General features: G+C 37.4%; 3 protein-coding genes across 6 annotated transcripts; 2 read left to right on the top strand and 1 right to left on the bottom strand.

The window, feature by feature from the left end:
* Nucleotides 1-61: 61 nt before the first annotated feature.
* On the top strand, nucleotides 62-8,216 carry HAC2 (histone acetyltransferase of the CBP family 2). 4 transcript variants are annotated; one of them, XM_089060098.1, is made up of 17 exons: nucleotides 62-204; nucleotides 960-1,061; nucleotides 1,271-1,529; nucleotides 1,664-1,714; nucleotides 1,808-1,873; nucleotides 2,134-3,815; nucleotides 3,964-4,263; nucleotides 4,349-4,621; nucleotides 4,705-4,833; nucleotides 5,135-5,335; nucleotides 5,440-5,582; nucleotides 5,677-5,977; nucleotides 6,419-6,558; nucleotides 6,922-7,000; nucleotides 7,096-7,536; nucleotides 7,658-7,875; nucleotides 7,959-8,216. In XM_089060098.1, exons 2-17 carry the CDS (start codon nucleotides 984-986, stop codon nucleotides 8,011-8,013), a joined length of 4,416 nt encoding a protein of 1,471 aa, XP_088916224.1. In that variant the 5' UTR covers nucleotides 62-204; nucleotides 960-983; the 3' UTR covers nucleotides 8,014-8,216. The 4 variants fall into 4 exon arrangements, with proteins under 4 accessions (XP_088916224.1, XP_088916223.1, XP_088916221.1 ...); XM_089060097.1 differs by having other exon boundaries at nucleotides 1,664-1,873; nucleotides 3,976-4,263; XM_089060095.1 differs by having other exon boundaries at nucleotides 1,664-1,873.
* Nucleotides 8,217-8,524: 308 nt separating this feature from the next.
* LINC1 (little nuclei1) lies at nucleotides 8,525-14,390 on the bottom strand. Its single transcript, XM_089060099.1, has 8 exons — nucleotides 13,948-14,390; nucleotides 12,981-13,190; nucleotides 12,369-12,622; nucleotides 11,981-12,255; nucleotides 11,828-11,907; nucleotides 9,632-11,613; nucleotides 9,135-9,312; nucleotides 8,525-9,040 (listed from the first exon to the last, which is right to left on the bottom strand). The coding sequence occupies exons 1-8, from the start codon at nucleotides 14,143-14,145 to the stop codon at nucleotides 8,822-8,824; spliced, it is 3,396 nt and encodes a 1,131-aa protein (XP_088916225.1). The 5' UTR covers nucleotides 14,146-14,390; the 3' UTR covers nucleotides 8,525-8,821.
* A 1,342-nt stretch (nucleotides 14,391-15,732) lies between these two features.
* LOC125204420 (transmembrane ascorbate ferrireductase 2-like) lies at nucleotides 15,733-17,755 on the top strand. The gene is made up of 4 exons (XM_048103080.2): nucleotides 15,733-15,991; nucleotides 16,077-16,125; nucleotides 16,975-17,174; nucleotides 17,275-17,755. Exons 1-4 carry the CDS (start codon nucleotides 15,848-15,850, stop codon nucleotides 17,575-17,577), a joined length of 696 nt encoding a protein of 231 aa, XP_047959037.1. The 5' UTR covers nucleotides 15,733-15,847; the 3' UTR covers nucleotides 17,578-17,755.
* Nucleotides 17,756-18,047: the final 292 nt, after the last annotated feature.

Genomic DNA, 18,047 nt, shown 5'->3' with positions numbered 1-18,047 from the left:
TGATCATAGTCCTATTAGGAATAAGTATAGGGTTATTTCCATGATTAAACCAAACCACAAATTTGCAAAAAAGTATATATAAATAGAGAGAGAAGACGAGATTGTTTAATTTATTACCTTATTTTGAATGTGAAGTATTTTTCGGGTTTGACTGGCAGTAATTTCCCGTCGCCACCGACAAATATTTTATAAACCCTAATTATGGTACGCCTTATTTCTTCCCTTTCCTGAATATTTTATACATTCTTTAATTTCTACTGTTCCTCGTGATCCGTCGCGCCCACAGTCGAACACGCGTTACGCCTACGTGTTTGTTTACGTTTCGCCTATTTTGATCGCCTTGCGGCGGAACCCTAAGTTGAATTTTTTCACGTTTCGAATTGCGGAACCGCGGTCTTCGCCGACCGGAATTTGATTGGAATTGAGAACGACTCTGGAATTGTGGTTGACTTTTTGATAATTGATCGCTAGGTTTTGATGGATTGAAAATTATGTAATTAAGGTAACTATTTAATCGTAAATCGACTTCGCTTTCTGGAGAAGGAATTTTGGGGATGATGGATGCCGCGGCGTGATGATGATGTTTGACTTGTTTGGACTCTTGTTTTTCAACTATATTTGAGATGTTTGGGAGAAAGGGTCAAAATTTGATATATTCATCGTTGTTTGTAGAAAAATTGTATTTAGCAACCTAATTTGGATATTTCTGCAAATAATTTGGACACCGTAAGCTACAATTATGCAAAACTGTATAGTGGTATTCACATCAAACTAATGATATATTTGTATTAGTAAACTGTTAATCGAACTATATATGACACATCAAGGCGTTTAAGATACTATCATCTTTTCGAAGTTCGAAAACCAAGTGTCTGTGATTATAATTTTACTAGTGACTCCATGCACTGTGTTCTTCCTCATTGGATTATAATGACCATTTTTATGTGATCCTTTTGCAGCAAGGAAATATCATCACATAGATTATGAATTTGGAATCGAGGAAACGGAGACTGGACGATGTTGCTGTCATGAACAATCGGTTTTTTCAAGGGTCCGCTAAGGTACTTTAACTGCATGAAATTTCTTGTGATCCTTTGATTAGCCCAAATGTGCTATGTGATTGTCATTTAATGTGTTACTATCATTAATTTATGTTACGCAATATCCCCTATGCTATCTAACTTGCATACTGAGAGGAATGTGTTGGCTGATTTACATTTTTCTAAATATTTTATTGTACTTGATCTCATATTGTTTCAATTTTCTTCAGGACTGCCTAAACCAGGAGATCGCTTGCCAATATCAAAACCTAATGTATCACCAAATTAATGACGATCCTGCACTTCTTGGAGCATCTTCATCTCACGGGTCCTTTTTACCTATTAGCCAACCAAGTGCAGGCTTTGGGTTCTCACAAGGTTCTTATGTTCCAAATCTGCCGAATTCTGGCTTGAACTATTCGATGACATCCAATGTTGGCTTTGGCAAGCTCGGACTTGACGCTATGTATAATTTACGGCACTTTCAGAGTAGGTTCTTTTCTTTTTCTTTTTTCTCTCCCTTCCACATTCTCCTATTTCTTTCACCTAAACTCTCTAAATTATGCTCATTAAGTTTTGAAGCTTGTCCTAAGGCATGCCACTCATGATCACTATAAATGCAGATTTTTCACAGGATGATCACAGAGGTTACACAATGCTAATCGATTCTGATGGTAAAGGCAAACCTATGATGGAGTACTTTAAGCAATTATATGGAGATGTTTCTCCCGAGCAGATCTCATCAGTCACAACGTGTTCTGATGCAGATTATTATTCGGGTAAGACACCATTTGAAGTTGGTGCTCAAGGTTTTCTCACAGAGCCAACAAAAGGTAATATATTTGTGCTCCATATTCGGTAAGTGTTTATTACTGACTGATGCTAATCACTCCACCCAAACTGGTTGACTCATAATGGTATACTGGAAGGGTTAGATCTTTTCCATGTCATCTGCCATTTTTCAACAGTTAATTTTTTGGTCAACTTCCTGTTATGGATGGATCTTATGTGTCTATCTGAGATATCTTTTCTATGTGCCAAGTATCTAGAGCAATCCTGATTTGAGTTTCGTTGTTCTCAATCTTTTCTCTAGGTGATAATATGGAGCTAGATGAATTCATCTCGTTGTCGGATCGGGAATACACAAGTGCTTCATTCAGGAGGTCCAAATTAAGGCACGAACACTTGCCCAATTATGGACTACAGGCTCATAAATCAGGTCCTCCTGCACATGTTGGGCAAAGAGGATTTAGAAATGTTCAAGTTCCCAGGCCAACAGATTCAATTAATATTCTAATTGCATATGTCAGTTTCAGAAGCAAGCTAAATGATCTTGAAAGAAGGAAGCAGGAATTTATGAATCACTTACACCATAGACTGTGTAAGGTCCAAATGTGCAGGTGTGAAGAATATCATAATTTGATATTACACTACCACAACTGTTGCAACACCAACTGTATCTTATGTAAACCAGTTCATGAGTGGCACGATACTAAGAATATGAATGCCGGGCCTATTTATGTGCCGTGCCCTGTGAAGAAAGTTACATCAGAATCAGGAAAGTCGAATCTATATATGTCTAGAGATTTCCGTGATAGAGATCACATTCTTCCAGACATGCAATCTGCACCTAAACGAATGAAGGTAGAAAATGCTTCTAAGTTTGACAACTGGTCCCTGTTTGCGGTTATCCTTCCACACTTACAGCAGTGTGAAGGAGGTATGGTTGATGTTGAGGATTATATGGACAAGGCAAACAAAGAACCATTGAGCTCCAAGGAAGCATCAGCAAGACCTGTAGCATGGAATGAAGATGCAGATAATGGTGAATCAATGGAGTCTAATGAATCAGATGAACTTCTAGATGTGGGGAAGTCACCTGAAGGCCATACAAGCTCAGCCCCAGTGAATGAGGTTCCCATATCCAGAGGTAACCTTGGGAATAGTCTTCAAAATTTTAATGGTGCTCTCAATCTTGACAACATAAAGCTGGGAAATGATGATGCTGTTACTCATTCTGAAGAGCACAGATTGGTTGTTGAACAACATGATGGGGGCTGTATTAAGACTAGTAAAGTGGAAAGTGTAACCTTTGGCGGTCAAAGTACACTTTCCGACGGCATTTATGCTCTTCCTGAAGGCAATCCTGGGAAAAGTCTTCAAACTTCAGCCAACGCTCTTGATCTTGCTGACATAGAGCTGGATGAAGATGTTACCATATCTCATCCCCAAGGGCAATATATGGTTGATGAAGAGCAGGAGATAGACTGCGTGAAGACAAGCAAGGTGCAAAGTGATGTAACTTATGGTCTTCAAGATTTAAACTCTACCAGCATTTCCGCTCTTCCGCAGATACTTGATCTTGGGAGAAGTCTTGGAACTTTTAATGGACATACTCTTGACAACGTAAATCTCGGAAAAGATGCTGCCTTTTCACATTCTGAAGAAAACAATTTGGTCGACAAACAGCAGGAGATAGGCTGTATGACGACTAGTAAAGTGGAAAGTAATGTACCTTTTAGTCCTCAAAGTTTAAATTCTAAAGGCATTTCTGTCCTTCCTCAAGGCTCAGCAATTGATGAAGAAGAGAACTCCAAACTGATGAGCCAGGTCTCGCACGAGACAGTAGATGCTACATATGCTTTTGCCGACCCTGACAATCAATGTGGAAGAATGTTGGATGATTTGAAAGCATCAGGTGTTGCCTTAACTGATTTCTTCACAGCTGAGCAAATAAGAGAACACTTGTGTAGTCTCAATCAAGATATCAACCTGGTATGTACTACGGAGTATAATCTTTTTCCCAATTGCCAACTTCTCCAGATTATAGATTTTGTGAATTGTAACATTGTTCTATAACCCTTTATCATCGTTCCTTCTCTTGAATAATTTTTCTTCTTTTGCACTTTCTCATTCTGTATAGGATGTTGGGCAGGAACTGCATGCAAGCATATACGCCCACACAGATGGGTCAAATACCTGTCAGCTATGTGCTTTGGAAACGCTCACATTTACTGCTCTGGCTATGTGCTGTACATCTTGTGGAGCTCGAATCAAACACAAGGTGACTTATTATTGGACAAAAGATGGAGCGGGTACGCAATACTGCTTTTGTACAATATGCTTCAAAGAAGCTCGTGGTGGTAAAATCTTATATAGGGGGATCTCATTTCCAAAAGCAGAGCTTTACAAGGGCAAAAACACGGAAGAATCTGGTGAACCAGTGAGATTACACATCTTGGCCTTTTCCCTTTTTCTGATTGCATTGTAGGGCTTAGTGTTTCTATTCACTTATGTTTCTATTGCAGTGGGTACAATGCGACAGATGTGAGCGTTGGCAACATCAGATTTGTGCTCTTTATAATTCTGAAAGAGATCTGAAAGGGAAAGCAAAGTACATTTGTCCATTATGTCGATATGCTGAGATAAAAGCTAAGGGGCATATGCCTATACCTCCAGTTTTTGGGGCACAAGAGCTTCCAAGAACCAAGCTTAGTGATTACATAGAACAAAGACTTTTTGAGAGTCTTCAGCGAGAGAGGAAACAGAGAGCAGAATTTCTTGGAAAGAACCCTGAAGAGGTAAGCAACCGATTTTGCACAATGTACTTTTGCTGTCTTTTTCTTACTGTAATTTCTTCACATTTTGATTTTCACTTTAACAGGTGCCTGGAGCGTCAGATCTCACACTTAGAGTGGTGTTATCTGTGAATAAACAATTAAGAGTGAAGCAGCAGTTTTTAGATGTTCTCCATGGTGAGACTTATCCGGAAGAGTTTCCATACAAATCTAAGGTTTGAGTTAGCAACTCATACCATTGTATTTATCTTTGTTATACTAATTGTCTTTTTGGTTATCCAGTTTGGTCATTAGTTCTCGCTAAGGTGGTTCATTGATTCACTAGTGAGTTGTTTTAGTTTTTTCAAGGCTGATGGACATATCGATAAACAGAACTCTACATACACATTTACATTGCCTTGCCATTATTTTTATTTTTATTTTTATTTTTATTTTTATTTTGATGTTATTATTATTATTATTATAGTGTTTGTTTCTTCAATCTTCTGAGAAAATAATAATGGTTTTCCCATGTAGGTGATTCTGTTGTTCCAAAAAGTTGGAGGAGTGGATGTATGCATCTTTGCTATGTATGTTCAAGAGTTTGGGTCAGAATGTGGGAACCCAAACAAACGCTCTGTATATATTTCGTATCTTGACTCAGTGAAGTACTTCAGACCTGAAATAAAAACTGTGGCTGGTGTTGCTTTGCGTACCTTTGTATATCATGAAATACTGGTAATAATCCTATCTCTTACTTATTCTTCTAACTAGTGAACGGAATTTCTGATGAATGAATCACTAGTTTTATTTGGTTTCTGTTTGTGCTTGCATCAATGCAGATTGGATATCTTGATTACTGCAAGCGGCTTGGTTTCATTGCCTGCTACATATGGGCTTGCCCACCTTGGAAAGGGGAAGATTACATACTACATTGCCATCCTGAGACTCAGAAAAGACCAAATTCACATAAGCTAGTTCAGTGGTATAATGCTCCTACCTTGAATTATGTGTTCTAGTAGTTATATGTGTACATATCTAAAAGAAAACATCCCTGTCTTTCAATATTCTGTGTACAGGTACAAGAAGATGCTTAAGAAGGGCAAGGAAGAAAATGTTGTGGTCGAATTTACTAATTTCTATGACCATTTCTTTGTTCCGAATGGAGACTCCAACTGCAAGATAACGGCAGCACGGTTGCCTTATTTTGATGGAGATTTTTGGTCTCGTGCCATTGAAGATCTGGTAAAAGCAATTGAGAATGATGGTGGAGAATCTGACAGACAATTGAAGAATCAAATGACAAAAAGAACTATGAAAGCAATGGGACATAATGATCTTTCGGCTGATGCAACGAAAGATATTCTAGTTATGCAAAAGGTGAGTTTCTAATAAACAGCTGGTGTGCTCATAGGCGATATAAGTGTCATATGGCCTGGCCAATATTGTGGTGTAAATAGCAGTAAGTGTAAGTTGCATAATAATCATAAAGCCACAGACAAAGCTACAACTTATTCTAGTTTGCTTTGAAAATTAATATGATCAAACTGAGATAATTTTCTGATAGCATAAACCGTGCCATCATAGCTTCTATATATTAGGTTCATCTACTGATTTCTGTTTTTAGACTTAGGGTAGTGATTGGTGGCATTATGCAGATTGGCCATATTTGTCTCAACCTCTTGTTTCTTTTACAAGTTGCTTTTCTTCTATTTCATTCAATATCACCAAATTAAACCAGTATAATAGTATTGTATGCAATATACCTTATCCTGTGCTTTACAACTGCTTTTATTGTTTTCTGACATCTCCCATTTATAGCTTGGGCATAGAATCCTGACTGCAAAGGAAGAGTTCTTCGTCGTTCATTTGCAGTTTACCTGCACAAACTGTCATGAAGCAATACTGTCTGGAAGTTGTTGGTCTTGTAACCAGTGCAGCAAATTTTACATATGCAGCAGGTACTTTTTACTTCAAATATCATTTATTAGTACGTATATTGTTTCATCAGTATTTTTAATTATATTAATGTCTTCATATTCAGTCTTGTTTTTTCTTCTGGCTCTCTCAGGATTTTACATATACATTTTCAAATGCTATTAAATTCTAGCAATAAGTGACTGCTTAAGAAATTAAAATATTGTTTGTCTTGAGATCAAATGGTATTAGTTTACAATATGCAATTGCTCTCTTGCATAATTTGTTATGGTACATTGTTCATATATTATCCATGCCATTGCAATCCTCCAAAATGTTTACTTCATTTAGTACTAGCAATTCTCGCGAGTATATTGTAGTGTTGACGTTTTAGGTCTGAACTACAGATGCCTTGAGCACGAGCACTCTTCCAATTTACTGGAAACTCACAGTGGCAACTTTGGGGATAAACACCAGCTCTATAAGGTAAGGTTTGAAACTTAAATTGTTCTCTGGTTGCTCGAACCTGGTCAGTATTTAACAACTTTCATCGCTGCTCTTTTTGGATTGTGTCCTTTCAGATACCAGTGAATGAGGAAGTAGCTGATACTAACGATAATGATGGTCTTTTAGAGAATGAATTCTTTGATGATAGACTTTCTTTCTTGAGCTTCTGTGAGAAGAATTTTTACCGATTTGACACACTTCGCCGGGCTAAGCATTCATCAATGATGATCATTCATCATCTCCATAAATCAAGATCAAGAGCAATGGAAGAAGCCATCTGCAGTATGTGTAATCAGAATGTAGTGGAAGGATGGCATTGCGAGATGTGTCCCCAGTTCCATGTTTGTGATGCATGCTTCCAAATGGAGGGGGTTCATTGTCATATTCACAAGTTAGTTAAGCATTTTTTAAAGGCTGATTCCAGAAAAGGGACTGAACAAATGCATCAGCAATTAGCATTGGAGGCTGATTCCGGAAAGAAGAGTGAACAAATACAGCAGTATAGAATCTCAGAGGTATGACTTTATTCAAAGTTCAAGTCTAGCATATGTGAAGTATTATCTGCTATGTCTATTTCGAAGCGATAAATTATGTAGTTTTCTTGTCTGGTAATAACGAGAGAAGAATGCTTTACAGATTCTGGATCTACTAGAGCATGCCAGTAAGTGTCAATCAACCAAAAACAACCCCTGCTCGAACCCCAAATGCCTTCCTCTCAAGAACACATTCCGCCACACCAGGGATTGTACACGTCGTGTAGCTGGTGGTTGCATGCACTGTAAGAGAATCTGGGATATGCTCGTAATGCACTCAAACGTTTGCGAAGATTCAAATTGCAGTATACCACGTTGCATGTAACGTCAATAACTTCCTATCTCTATGATTCAAATCTATTTTCTTAGACTGTAGATTGACCTGGTGATTGATCTTTTTTCAGGGACATTAAAAATTATAGAAGAAAACAGACCACAAAATCTGACGAGGTGGTGTAAAGATAGCATTGTGTTGTACAGAATAAAACATAAAGATTTCTGAGCATGGAGAGCTGCTGGCTTTACTAGCCATTTCAAATTGTATATAACAGTTTGCAGCTTCATGAACATATAGTGATAAGCTCTTGAACCATATGTTCATAGTTCCTCCTTTATGTCATCATTGTATATTATTATTGTCTTATAATTCGTCGATTTGTTGAGGTGCTGAGTTTGAGCAAACTGAAATTATGACGAGATCTAACTAAATATTACAAGATTTAAATGAACAGAAATATTCGTGTTTCCAATTTTACCAGATTTTAAAAATGGCACACGAGTATTAGAGTGATATTTTCTTCACTTCAAAGTTCAAACATGTACCACCCCTTCTTTCTTTAATTCGCAATTTAACAGCGGTAACTTTGTTCTTGACTATATTTGCTTGATAATTTTATATAATACACCGTGCGAGTTTAATGACAGGAAACAGAGCCCCTAACTTACAGATTTGAAGTAATAAAACCATTGATTATAAATATAAATGAAAATCCAATAATGATCAAAGCTCTAGAATACACATCAGCAAAAGGGAGGGCCGAAAACGAAGAAACCAAATGCAGTAGCTACATATCTACGTAGAGATTGCAGACACTAACAACCCCAACTTCCGTGTGGGCAAGATGAAGGAATCTATTTAACTCCTGCAACCCGAGTTTATGACCGGTATTTCCAAACTAATCAATACACACAACTAACTAGAACAAGTTTCTGGGGGGAGTTGGAGTGATGCTAAAATGGTTATTACAATTAAGATGTAACATGTATTTTACGTGGTGAGGAAGGTCCAGAGCTTCTTTCCAATGGATGCTTGACCAGGATGATCAACCTCATCACCATCCCCGTCATTATCATCTTCCTCGCGCGTCTCACTTCTGAACTCTTCTTCACCATTGTACTCTCTCTCTCCTGCTGTTTCGGAAACCTCCTCGCTCAGAGCTGTGTCAACATGCCCACCATTGATGCGCCCAGCATTTTTAAACTGTGCCTAAACACGAAAAGAGAGAATTCATAAGACATACTCATTCATATCAACATATCATAGGTCAATGAGTACAAAGGAGAGAGAAAAGAGTGCTCACAGGACTGTCAGCAGAAAACTCGCTTGCAGCAGCAGTGCTTCTCACAAGCTCGTCACCAGCTCCAGGAGTCTCAGCATTTTCAGATGGATTAGCGTTTAAGGCAGACTGTTGATCAGCTGCCTTTTCCTTGCCCTTTCTCAATTGAGGTAAGGATCCATTAGTCACTTTTCCCACTGACCTGAGAAGAAAATTTTGTAAGACCAATCACACAAAACTGTGCAATAGCAGGCATACTGTTTTTCACCTAATACCAAAAATGAATCCTAAATAAATAAAAGTGAAATGACCAGCATCTCCAAGTCAAATCTACTTAGTTATTTTCCAAGTCACTAGAACAAATTTAAGTAAGATAGTGCCCGTGTCATTTTCCAAGAGATATGTTAGCAGCATTACCATTTGGACATAATTTTGTTGAGAAGTGAGAATAAAAATGAAATCCATCTACAAGACCTAAGGCCCAAAACATAAGGGCAATAATACATTTAAGTATGACTGACCTTTTTGATTGCCGGAGATTGTACCGTTTCTGGCCAGGGGTTTGGTCACCCGCGAGTTCCCCAGCAACCCTTTGTCGCCTCCTAGGTCGATCACCATCCTTTATGCTCTCCGAATGACCTTCAGTTTGACTCTCACTCACTGTTGCTTGTGATCCATCAAGGGGGTTTAGCTTTCTTTTTTTGGCTGTTACAACCTGATCAGATTCTGCTTGTATTTCATTGTTTGTATGAACTGACTTCTCCACATCATCAACATCTTTCACTGCTCTTGTTCTGCTACCTCTAGGCCTACCGCGGCGGCGTAACTTCAGATCACTATTCTGAGAATTTTCTGGGACATCTGATGGATCTTGATGAACTGAGAGAGCTTGGGAAGTTTCAACCTCCCTGATGGCATTTTCTGATTCAATTATTTCAACATCAACAGAATCATTTGCAAGTTGAGAGAATTGATTTTGCTCCTGTTCAGCACTAGGTAATGCTTTTGATGAATCCAAAGCCTGCCTCATGGGAAGAGAAAGGGACCCTTCAGGACCCTGTGCATCATCCATTTCAAGTTTCTTTCCGGGTGAAAATTTAAAAATCCTTGAGGTGCATTTCCGGAGCCAAGATACAGCCTCAGCAGCAGAGGGAGATCCTGCAGTAAATACAAAAGGGGATGATCCAGCATCATTCCTCCCAGAAGTGCCTTCAGCTGCCTTCTTCAAATATGCATCTGCTACACTGGGCAGGGGAGGAGCCTCAAAATGAAGATCAGAGAGAACAAATTCCCGAATTGTCTCTCCACAGTCATTGCAGTTCTTCTGCTTTTCGGCAAACGCAATGAAGCGTTCTCTTTCTTTGATGAATTGTTCTCTCTGGTCCTTCAATTTCTTGCTTAGACTAACCAACTCTTCAATATCATTTTTCATCTCACTTTGTTGTGCCTCGACATGTTGCTTATTCTGTGAGATTTCTGATTTTTCTTTCTCTATCCTCTCTCTTTCCAATTTCATCTCTTCCATTTCTCTTTTTGCCACTTCTCTCAAGTAATTAATATTGCTAAGTTGCACATCCTTCTCTTGCTCAAAAGACTTTTCCCTCTCATTCAAAGAATTCTCCATCTCTTCTTGCCTCAATCGCATTTTGGCCTCAAATTCTTGTTTCTGCATTTCAATATCACGAACAAGTTTACTTTTTTCATTTTCAAGTTTTTCAGCCAACATTGACTTTTCTTGCTCCATGCTAGCAGCAAAGGAATCCTTTGCTACTTTAAGTGATTCAAATTCTCTCTGAACAAACTGTTCTGTTTCCAGCTTTTCATTGTGTAGGCTTTCCTCTTCAGACCGTCTTAGTTTTTCAAAACATCTTTTCTGCTCAAGAATATCATCTTGTTCCTGCTTTATCTTCTCTCTTTTATCATCCAGCTCTTCCCATTCTTTCTCAAATTTACCCTTTTCTTGCTTTAAATCATCAGCCTCCTTCATAAGCTGCTCACTTTGAATTCTGTATTTTTCTATCTCTTCTTTCAACTCTACTTGCAGGCGGGCATGTTCTTTTCTTTCATCTTCAGTTACTTGCAGTTGTTCTCTTTCTTCATTGAGCCTCACCCGTAGTTTCTCAGTGTCAGTCCTGATATTTTCAAGTGCAGCCTTGATACTCAGTAATTCTTCCTTTTCAGCAAGCAGTTGTTTTCTTTCATTCCCCAAATTTTTCTCCTCCGCTTTAAGGGTCTTTTCCCTTTCCTTCAAAGCTTTTGATTTGGAATCAAAATCCATTTCCCGCTCCCTCACCTTTTCCATTTTTTTTTCAATTGCCACTTCTCGCTTCTTCACTTTCTCCTCCATATGTTTAATTTCAGCTTCCTTATTCTCCAATTCAACTACCTTGTTTTTCAACTGTTCATCATTCAACTGTCTCTTCTGCTCCATCTCCAACTCAAACTCCTTCAGCTTTTCAGCCAGGATACTCTTATGTTCGTCCAACAGTTTCTGAATCTCTGACTGCATGCATCATAAGAGAGATGGTCAGGGAAAAACATTTGCACAACAAGGAGAGAGGTAAGACATATTGATAAAATGTTTCAGGAAAATAAATAATGCAGATATAGTAACTCACCAACCAGACCCATGTCATATAGAAAGTTAGAAACATAAACTTAGAGAAAAGAAAAGGTTACACATTTATAAACCAAAAAGTGAATAAAAAGCTAAGTACCTCTTCTCTAGCTTTTAATTTCTCTTCCAATTCCAGTAAATTCTTCTCTTTTTCCTCCAATCTCTTCTCAGTATCTTCAGCTTCCTGCATGAAATTCAGTAACAGTCAAGCAATGGGTAACCAGAAAATATACACCACATTCAAGTTAGAGACTTGCCTTCTCCTTTAGAGCTACATTAGCTAGTCTACTACTTATATCATCTTCTTTGGTCCTTAAAGTTGAATTGGCAACCTCAATCTTCTTCCTCAGTTCTGCAAGGTCATTCTGTTTTTCCTTCAGCGTAGTATCAAGTTCATTTGCTCTTCCTTCTCTTTGGTTCAATAATCGTCTACCATCAGCCAGTCGCTCCTCAGTTTCCTGTAATTTCCGTTCCCATTCTCGCAAGTCTTCTCGCTGTTTAGAAATATCAGCATCATGAGCTTCACGCCTGAGAAAAATAGACATTTATGTCAGACTACTATTTACCAGCCAGATGCTTCCTGATAGGAATTAACTATGCAATAAAGAATATAGGAAACGAGCTGAAGAACTTAAGCATACTCTGTGGTAAACAAAGACCGTTCTCTCCGGAGTAAATTTTCTTGAGCCTCCAACTCATGCAATTTCCTCTCAATTTCTGAGCTCTTCCTGCTAACTCCAGCAAGTTTAGCATCAGCAGCATGAATTTTTGCTTCCACCTCCAGAGATTTCTCTTCAACACTTGTGACTAATGCATTGGCCTCCGCCAATTTAGAATCAGCATTAAACTTGATTTCAGCATGTTCCGATCGCATCTCACGTAAAGACTTCTCAAGCTGTGACAAGTGACAACCAACAGCATAACAAATTAAGTTGCAACCACGAGGCAGGCGATAACAAACATAGTTTTAAATTAATAATCAAAAACCATGATTTGACGTCACTCATCGTCCAATAAATGTTCTCCAATATGTTGTCCCCATCAAATTATGCTACTATTTCACTAAAAAAGGGGCAACTGTGAACATTGTTACAACTGTATAGCGTAGCAAATTATCCTCAAAACCCTTCTTGTTAAAACCAATGGAATGGTTTTAGTTGTTAGTGAGAGTGTGAGACACATGCTTGTTTTCAAAATGAATGAAAGTCATGTATGCATTTACACAGAATTGGTTATGAAAGTTCAAATCTTACATCAAGCACACACTGCTTTTCAACACCCAAAGCTTTTTTTAGGTTCTCTTCCCGCTTCTCCACTTCAAGCATTGCACTCAAATGAGCCGTTTGCTCTCTTTTTAGATTATCAGTCACATCTGCCAAAGCTTGTTTCAGTTCCTCATACTTGAAACTCCAGTCCTTCTTTTCAATCAAGAGTAGTCCCATGTTGTACTGATATTCAAAAAGCTGCAAGAAATGGGATGTTAAGACAAAGTCACAAAGCATTAATAAAAGTAATGTTTACACCAACAAAAAAAAACTGATATACGATCACACTGTTCTATTTCTAGGCTCTAGCTACATCAGCACTGGGTGTCACTAAATAAGAGGGGGGGATAAAAATCTACAATTATCTTGAAAGATCCAAATGTCATGGAAAATATCATGAGTTTACAGGAAGTTATTAATTTTGAATTTCGCAAAAGTCTAAATAGGACTTAAGAAACAAAACATGGACTTGAGAACAAAAAATTTGGAAAATAAGCTAATTTATCATAATAAAATGATGACTTGAGCTATGGCATTAACAAATTGTCTGGGCCGGCCCGGAACCTCCCACAACCAGCTCCTTGAACCATGGGAATTGAACATAATCTATCTAATGACCTAAGCAGAAATTAGCAATAACTGAGCAACTCTGAAGCACTGGCACAATTTGTTCTCACAGGTAAAATACTACTCTACTATAGCTACTTTCTCATGACGAGTTGCTTCAACCAATTATGAGTAGCTAAAGCATGTCAAGTAATAATGTTTGTGCAAGCGCATTGATTATATTTCCAAATCTACAACTTGATGAACTCACTCTCTCAGACTAGAATTCAATGGGAGCCACTATGGAATTTCCCAAAGCTACAACTGATCTTAACCGTCATACTTTAAACGAAACAGCATCACCAAGCAAGACAATGACAAAAACGCCCAAAATTAAACACGTGAGTACCTCATTCTCGAGCTTCGAGACCTTCTCAGTCAACGGCTCGCGGTCGTCCAGAACAAAAGCCACAGCTTTCCCTTTGGCTGAAGCATCGCCGTTTCTCGGGCTCAGCGGGCTAGTGTTCAAGCCCGAAGACACGGATCCGTTCTTCTGGGCCGGCTCGGTCCTAGGCGTTAGCGGCCACAACTTCTGCGGCGAAAACATTCTACAGCAGATCGAGGGAGCCCAATCGATGTAGATTCCACTAAATTGAGGAGTGATTTTGAGATAATTAAACCCTAATTCGAGCGGACGCCAACACAGTTCCCAAATTGAGCAGTGATTTTGCCAAGTCCGGTAACGTCTCAAAACCAACTCTCTCTATCTCTCTCAACCTTTATCTCTCACTCACTCTCTCTCTCTCTCTAGCTTTTCCAGAGAGCCCCAACTTTCGTGGTGTGCGCGGAAGCCTGGCGTTCTCTATTTTTGCTTATTTTACGCTCCGACAGCGATTCCCACATCTGCATGGACATATCTGCCCCCATAATCGATACTTTTATATCCGTTGGATCGGGGTAATATGGGAAATACACTGGGCCGCCTTTCTGTGACCAACGTGGGCCGTAAGTTTAGGACCAAACTACCCTCTGGCTGGGACCAATTGTGTAAAAAATTAAAATAAAATAAATTTGATCTGATTCGAATTATCTGAAATCAGACTATGAAATTTGATCTATACCGATCAGTAAATTCAATACAAATCCCATTATTTAAAATTTCAATACTAAAATCTGAAAATTTTGATGCACCAAATATTATTAATTGATCAATACATATATTTTATATATTTATTAAATTTATAATTATAATATAATTTTATTATATAAATACTTTGTGGATTTAAAATATTCGATCCGATCTGAATACATAAAAGTTTTATGAAATTTGAACCGAATCAAAATCTAAAATTCAGTTAATTTTAAATATTTGTGTGAGTGCAGGAATATTATGGTGATTTGTAATGCCACGGTGTTTATTAACTGGGAATGAATGAGGCCACACTATCCAGCTATACTTACTTGGACTTGAAGATAAGACTTTAATACTATTAGAATTAGAATGATTTATTTATTTATTTATTAATGCTTACTCTCTTTTTCATCAATTCCTTTTTCGTCTTTATTTTGTTTGGGGTCGCTGTCTTTTACAATTAAGTTATTGCTTTCTTGTTGGTCAATTACCATAACCAAAAAAAATGTACAATAGTATAGTTTTATGTATTTATTCATTTGAGCAAATTGCCATAGTGACTATCTTCCAGTAATGAAATACTATGATTTGCTATGCTAATGTCATAACCACCTACTCTTGAAAACCTGTATATTTTTTTACATTTATCATACAAAACTCCAAAAGTTGCTTACATTTTATCAACACTATATGTTGATATGATAATTTTCTTTCTAAATTATTACTCCTTTTACTCAATTTTGCATACATCTAGCATCATTTCACAATCTATTGTCATTGTATATATTTCTTAACAGCATCAAATTGGAACATATTTAATAATAATTCATGATTTTATGCATAGGAATGACACATTTTTGTGAGGATAAATGAATTAATTTTAAAATAAAATTTACCATGAATTAATGGCGAACTTAATTTCATTACTTCAACGAGACCCAAATTGAAACAATTGTTATATTCTTTCCCTTTTTAAAAAAAAAAAGAGAATTAATAATAATTTTCCATCTAATCTCCAAACTATTGGATTGGAAAAATCTATTCATTTCTATTCTCTTTTTTTTTCAGTTGAAAATGCGACAGTTCCCCATTCCAAAACCCCTTTCTCTGCCTCTGAAAGAAAGGTCAAACCTTTGGAGAGAGATCAGGAAATTCCTTCTTGAATCTTGATCTTGAAATGGCGGTGCCGGTAGTTCGCTTTCCTATCTTCTCGTTGGTCAGAATCATCGGATTTACAGTGCTCATTCTCGTCTTAATTTGGACTGTCCACTACAGAGGCGGCTTGGCTCTCATTTCCCAAAATAAAGATCTCATCTTCAATGTCCGTTTTTTTTATACATTTTCCTTCTTCTGAATTTCTAAATGGAGGATCAATTTAACTGATTTTTGTGTTGTTTTCATCTCAGGTTCATCCTGTATTGATGGTGATTAGCCTTGTGCTTCTCAATGGCGAAGGTACGAATTTCATTGTAGGACGAAATTGAGTTCTATTCGTTGATATTAACTCAATTGTGTTTTATATAATTTGTTATCGATACACTCTTTCAACTAATTATGTCAACGATATTTGATCATGTTTGATTTCATCAACATCTGCCTATGTTTTGAAACTTGTTTTGAAGATTGGTAAGGGTTAAGTAATTAGCCTTACTGCAGTTGAGTGTGAATAGTAGAATTGAGATAGGTTGAATCCTTGATGGAATTATTTGGGGCAACAAAACTATACTTACTAATTTTCTTGGTAAACTGCTTTGAATAACTAAGACCTCTTGTATTATTGACATTGGCCTTTATCATAAGAAATGCTTTTGGAAATATCAATATCTGATGTTTTTGTTTGTTAAACTTATGTCTTCGTATAAAATGCTTAGGGTATTGTTGGATAGTGGAAGGCACCCCCGAAACAGAGAGGCTAACAAAAAGTGATTTGTATTAAGAGTTAAGACAGATCTCCAAATTTATCTTTGAATCGACATATTCTTTGGTAGAAGCTTGTTTGATGGTTCCTTAAATGATAGGAACAATGTACATTAGCCGCTTATCTGCTGATGGTAAGTTTATATACCAATGAAATGAATGAACTTCATTTTATTTGTCCCTAGTTTATATTGCACCTGTCACGTATTCCTCATCTCATAGCATTTTTTTAAATCTTCCCTGGATTTTATGCTTGTTTCATTTCTCACTTGGATTTCTCTTACATGTCAGCTTATATGCAAGCTTGCTGGCAGTTACTTACACGTTTACCTATTTAATTGTGGTCCGTGGATGTATATCATAATGGCTTATCATAGATTCTTGCAGCCATGCTAGCCTACAAGACTGTGTCTGGAACAAAAAACTTCAAAAAGTCAGTTCATCTTGTCCTCCAATTCCTGGCTTTCTTTTTAAGCATCATTGGTGTATGGGCTGCATGGAAGTTTCACGTTGATAAAGGCATTGATAACTTCTACAGTCTCCACTCTTGGCTGGGACTAGCCTGCCTCGTCCTGTTTGGAATTCAGGTGGCCGTTCAAAATTTTCAACTCCTAAATCCTGCTTTGAATTTAAACTCTAAATTTCCGTTGGCATAAATGTTTGACATCCTTTCAATTTCTTATGTAGTGGGCTGCTGGATTTGTGACATTTTGGTATCCCGGTGGCTCAAGACATAGGCGAGAAAGCCTGATGCCATGGCATGTATTTCTTGGGGTGTATATCTACGCTCTAGCTGTAGCTACTTGTGCGACTGGTCTTCTAGAGAAGGCAACGTTTCTACAAACGCAGAAGATAATATCACGCTACTCGACGGAGGCATTGCTGGTGAATTCTTTGGGGATCTTGATTGTTGTTTTGGCAGGTTTTGTGATTCTTGGGGTGGTCTCTCCTGTGCATGGGAAAGGTGATAACCCCAAAGAAAGAGTATAGTAATATCTACAAGGGCGATGGGGAACACTTGACATTTTATAGCACATTCAAAACCACATTTTTGAGGATCAAACAATGACAAATGTGTTTCTGGGTGTCCATTCTGTAGAGCTTTAGAAAAAAAACATGGCTGGTTTTGCTGAATTGTTAATATCCAAAAGGTGTTTCTTATTTGCAATTTTCTAGAGATTAATAGGATAGATTGGCTCTTATTGCTGGAATTTCATGAGGAAGTCTTGCAAATTAAGTAAATTCAGAGAACAATATCTATTTGATTGATTATAGAATGAATTGCTTTCATAATAAAACAATTAATTACTCCATATGCTTAGAACACAAATAATCTATTTGATTGATTATAGAATGAATTGCTTTCATAATAAAACAATTAATTACTCCATATGCTTAGAACACAAATAATTTATGCAAGGAATCAAATTCTAAAACATGAATTTTACAGTTTCAATAAG

The sequence above is a fragment of the Salvia hispanica genome, chromosome 6 (genome assembly GCF_029641045.1).
Source record: "Salvia hispanica isolate PSC_SH4W2 chromosome 6, Shi_PSC_v1, whole genome shotgun sequence".
Taxonomy (NCBI): domain Eukaryota; kingdom Viridiplantae; phylum Streptophyta; class Magnoliopsida; order Lamiales; family Lamiaceae; genus Salvia; species Salvia hispanica.
This window is presented reverse-complemented; position numbering and strand designations above follow the sequence as displayed.

Coding starts and splice junctions, on each gene's coding strand:
- LINC1 (XM_089060099.1), bottom strand. CDS start 14,145: ATGTTTTCGCCGCAGAAGTTGTGGCCGCTAACGCCTAGGACCGAGCCG. Junction 12,256..12,368: donor CGGTCTTTGTTTACCACAGA/GTATGCTTAAGT, acceptor TATTTTTCTCAG/GCGTGAAGCTCATGATGCTG. Junction 9,041..9,134: donor AGTTTTCTGCTGACAGTCCT/GTGAGCACTCTT, acceptor TTTCGTGTTTAG/GCACAGTTTAAAAATGCTGG.
- LOC125204420 (XM_048103080.2), top strand. CDS start 15,848: ATGGCGGTGCCGGTAGTTCGCTTTCCTATCTTCTCGTTGGTCAGAATC. Junction 16,126..16,974: donor TGTGCTTCTCAATGGCGAAG/GTACGAATTTCA, acceptor AGATTCTTGCAG/CCATGCTAGCCTACAAGACT. Junction 17,175..17,274: donor TCGTCCTGTTTGGAATTCAG/GTGGCCGTTCAA, acceptor TTTCTTATGTAG/TGGGCTGCTGGATTTGTGAC.
- HAC2 (XM_089060095.1), top strand. CDS start 984: ATGAATTTGGAATCGAGGAAACGGAGACTGGACGATGTTGCTGTCATG. Junction 1,530..1,663: donor TAATTTACGGCACTTTCAGA/GTAGGTTCTTTT, acceptor CTATAAATGCAG/ATTTTTCACAGGATGATCAC. Junction 5,336..5,439: donor TTGTATATCATGAAATACTG/GTAATAATCCTA, acceptor GCATCAATGCAG/ATTGGATATCTTGATTACTG.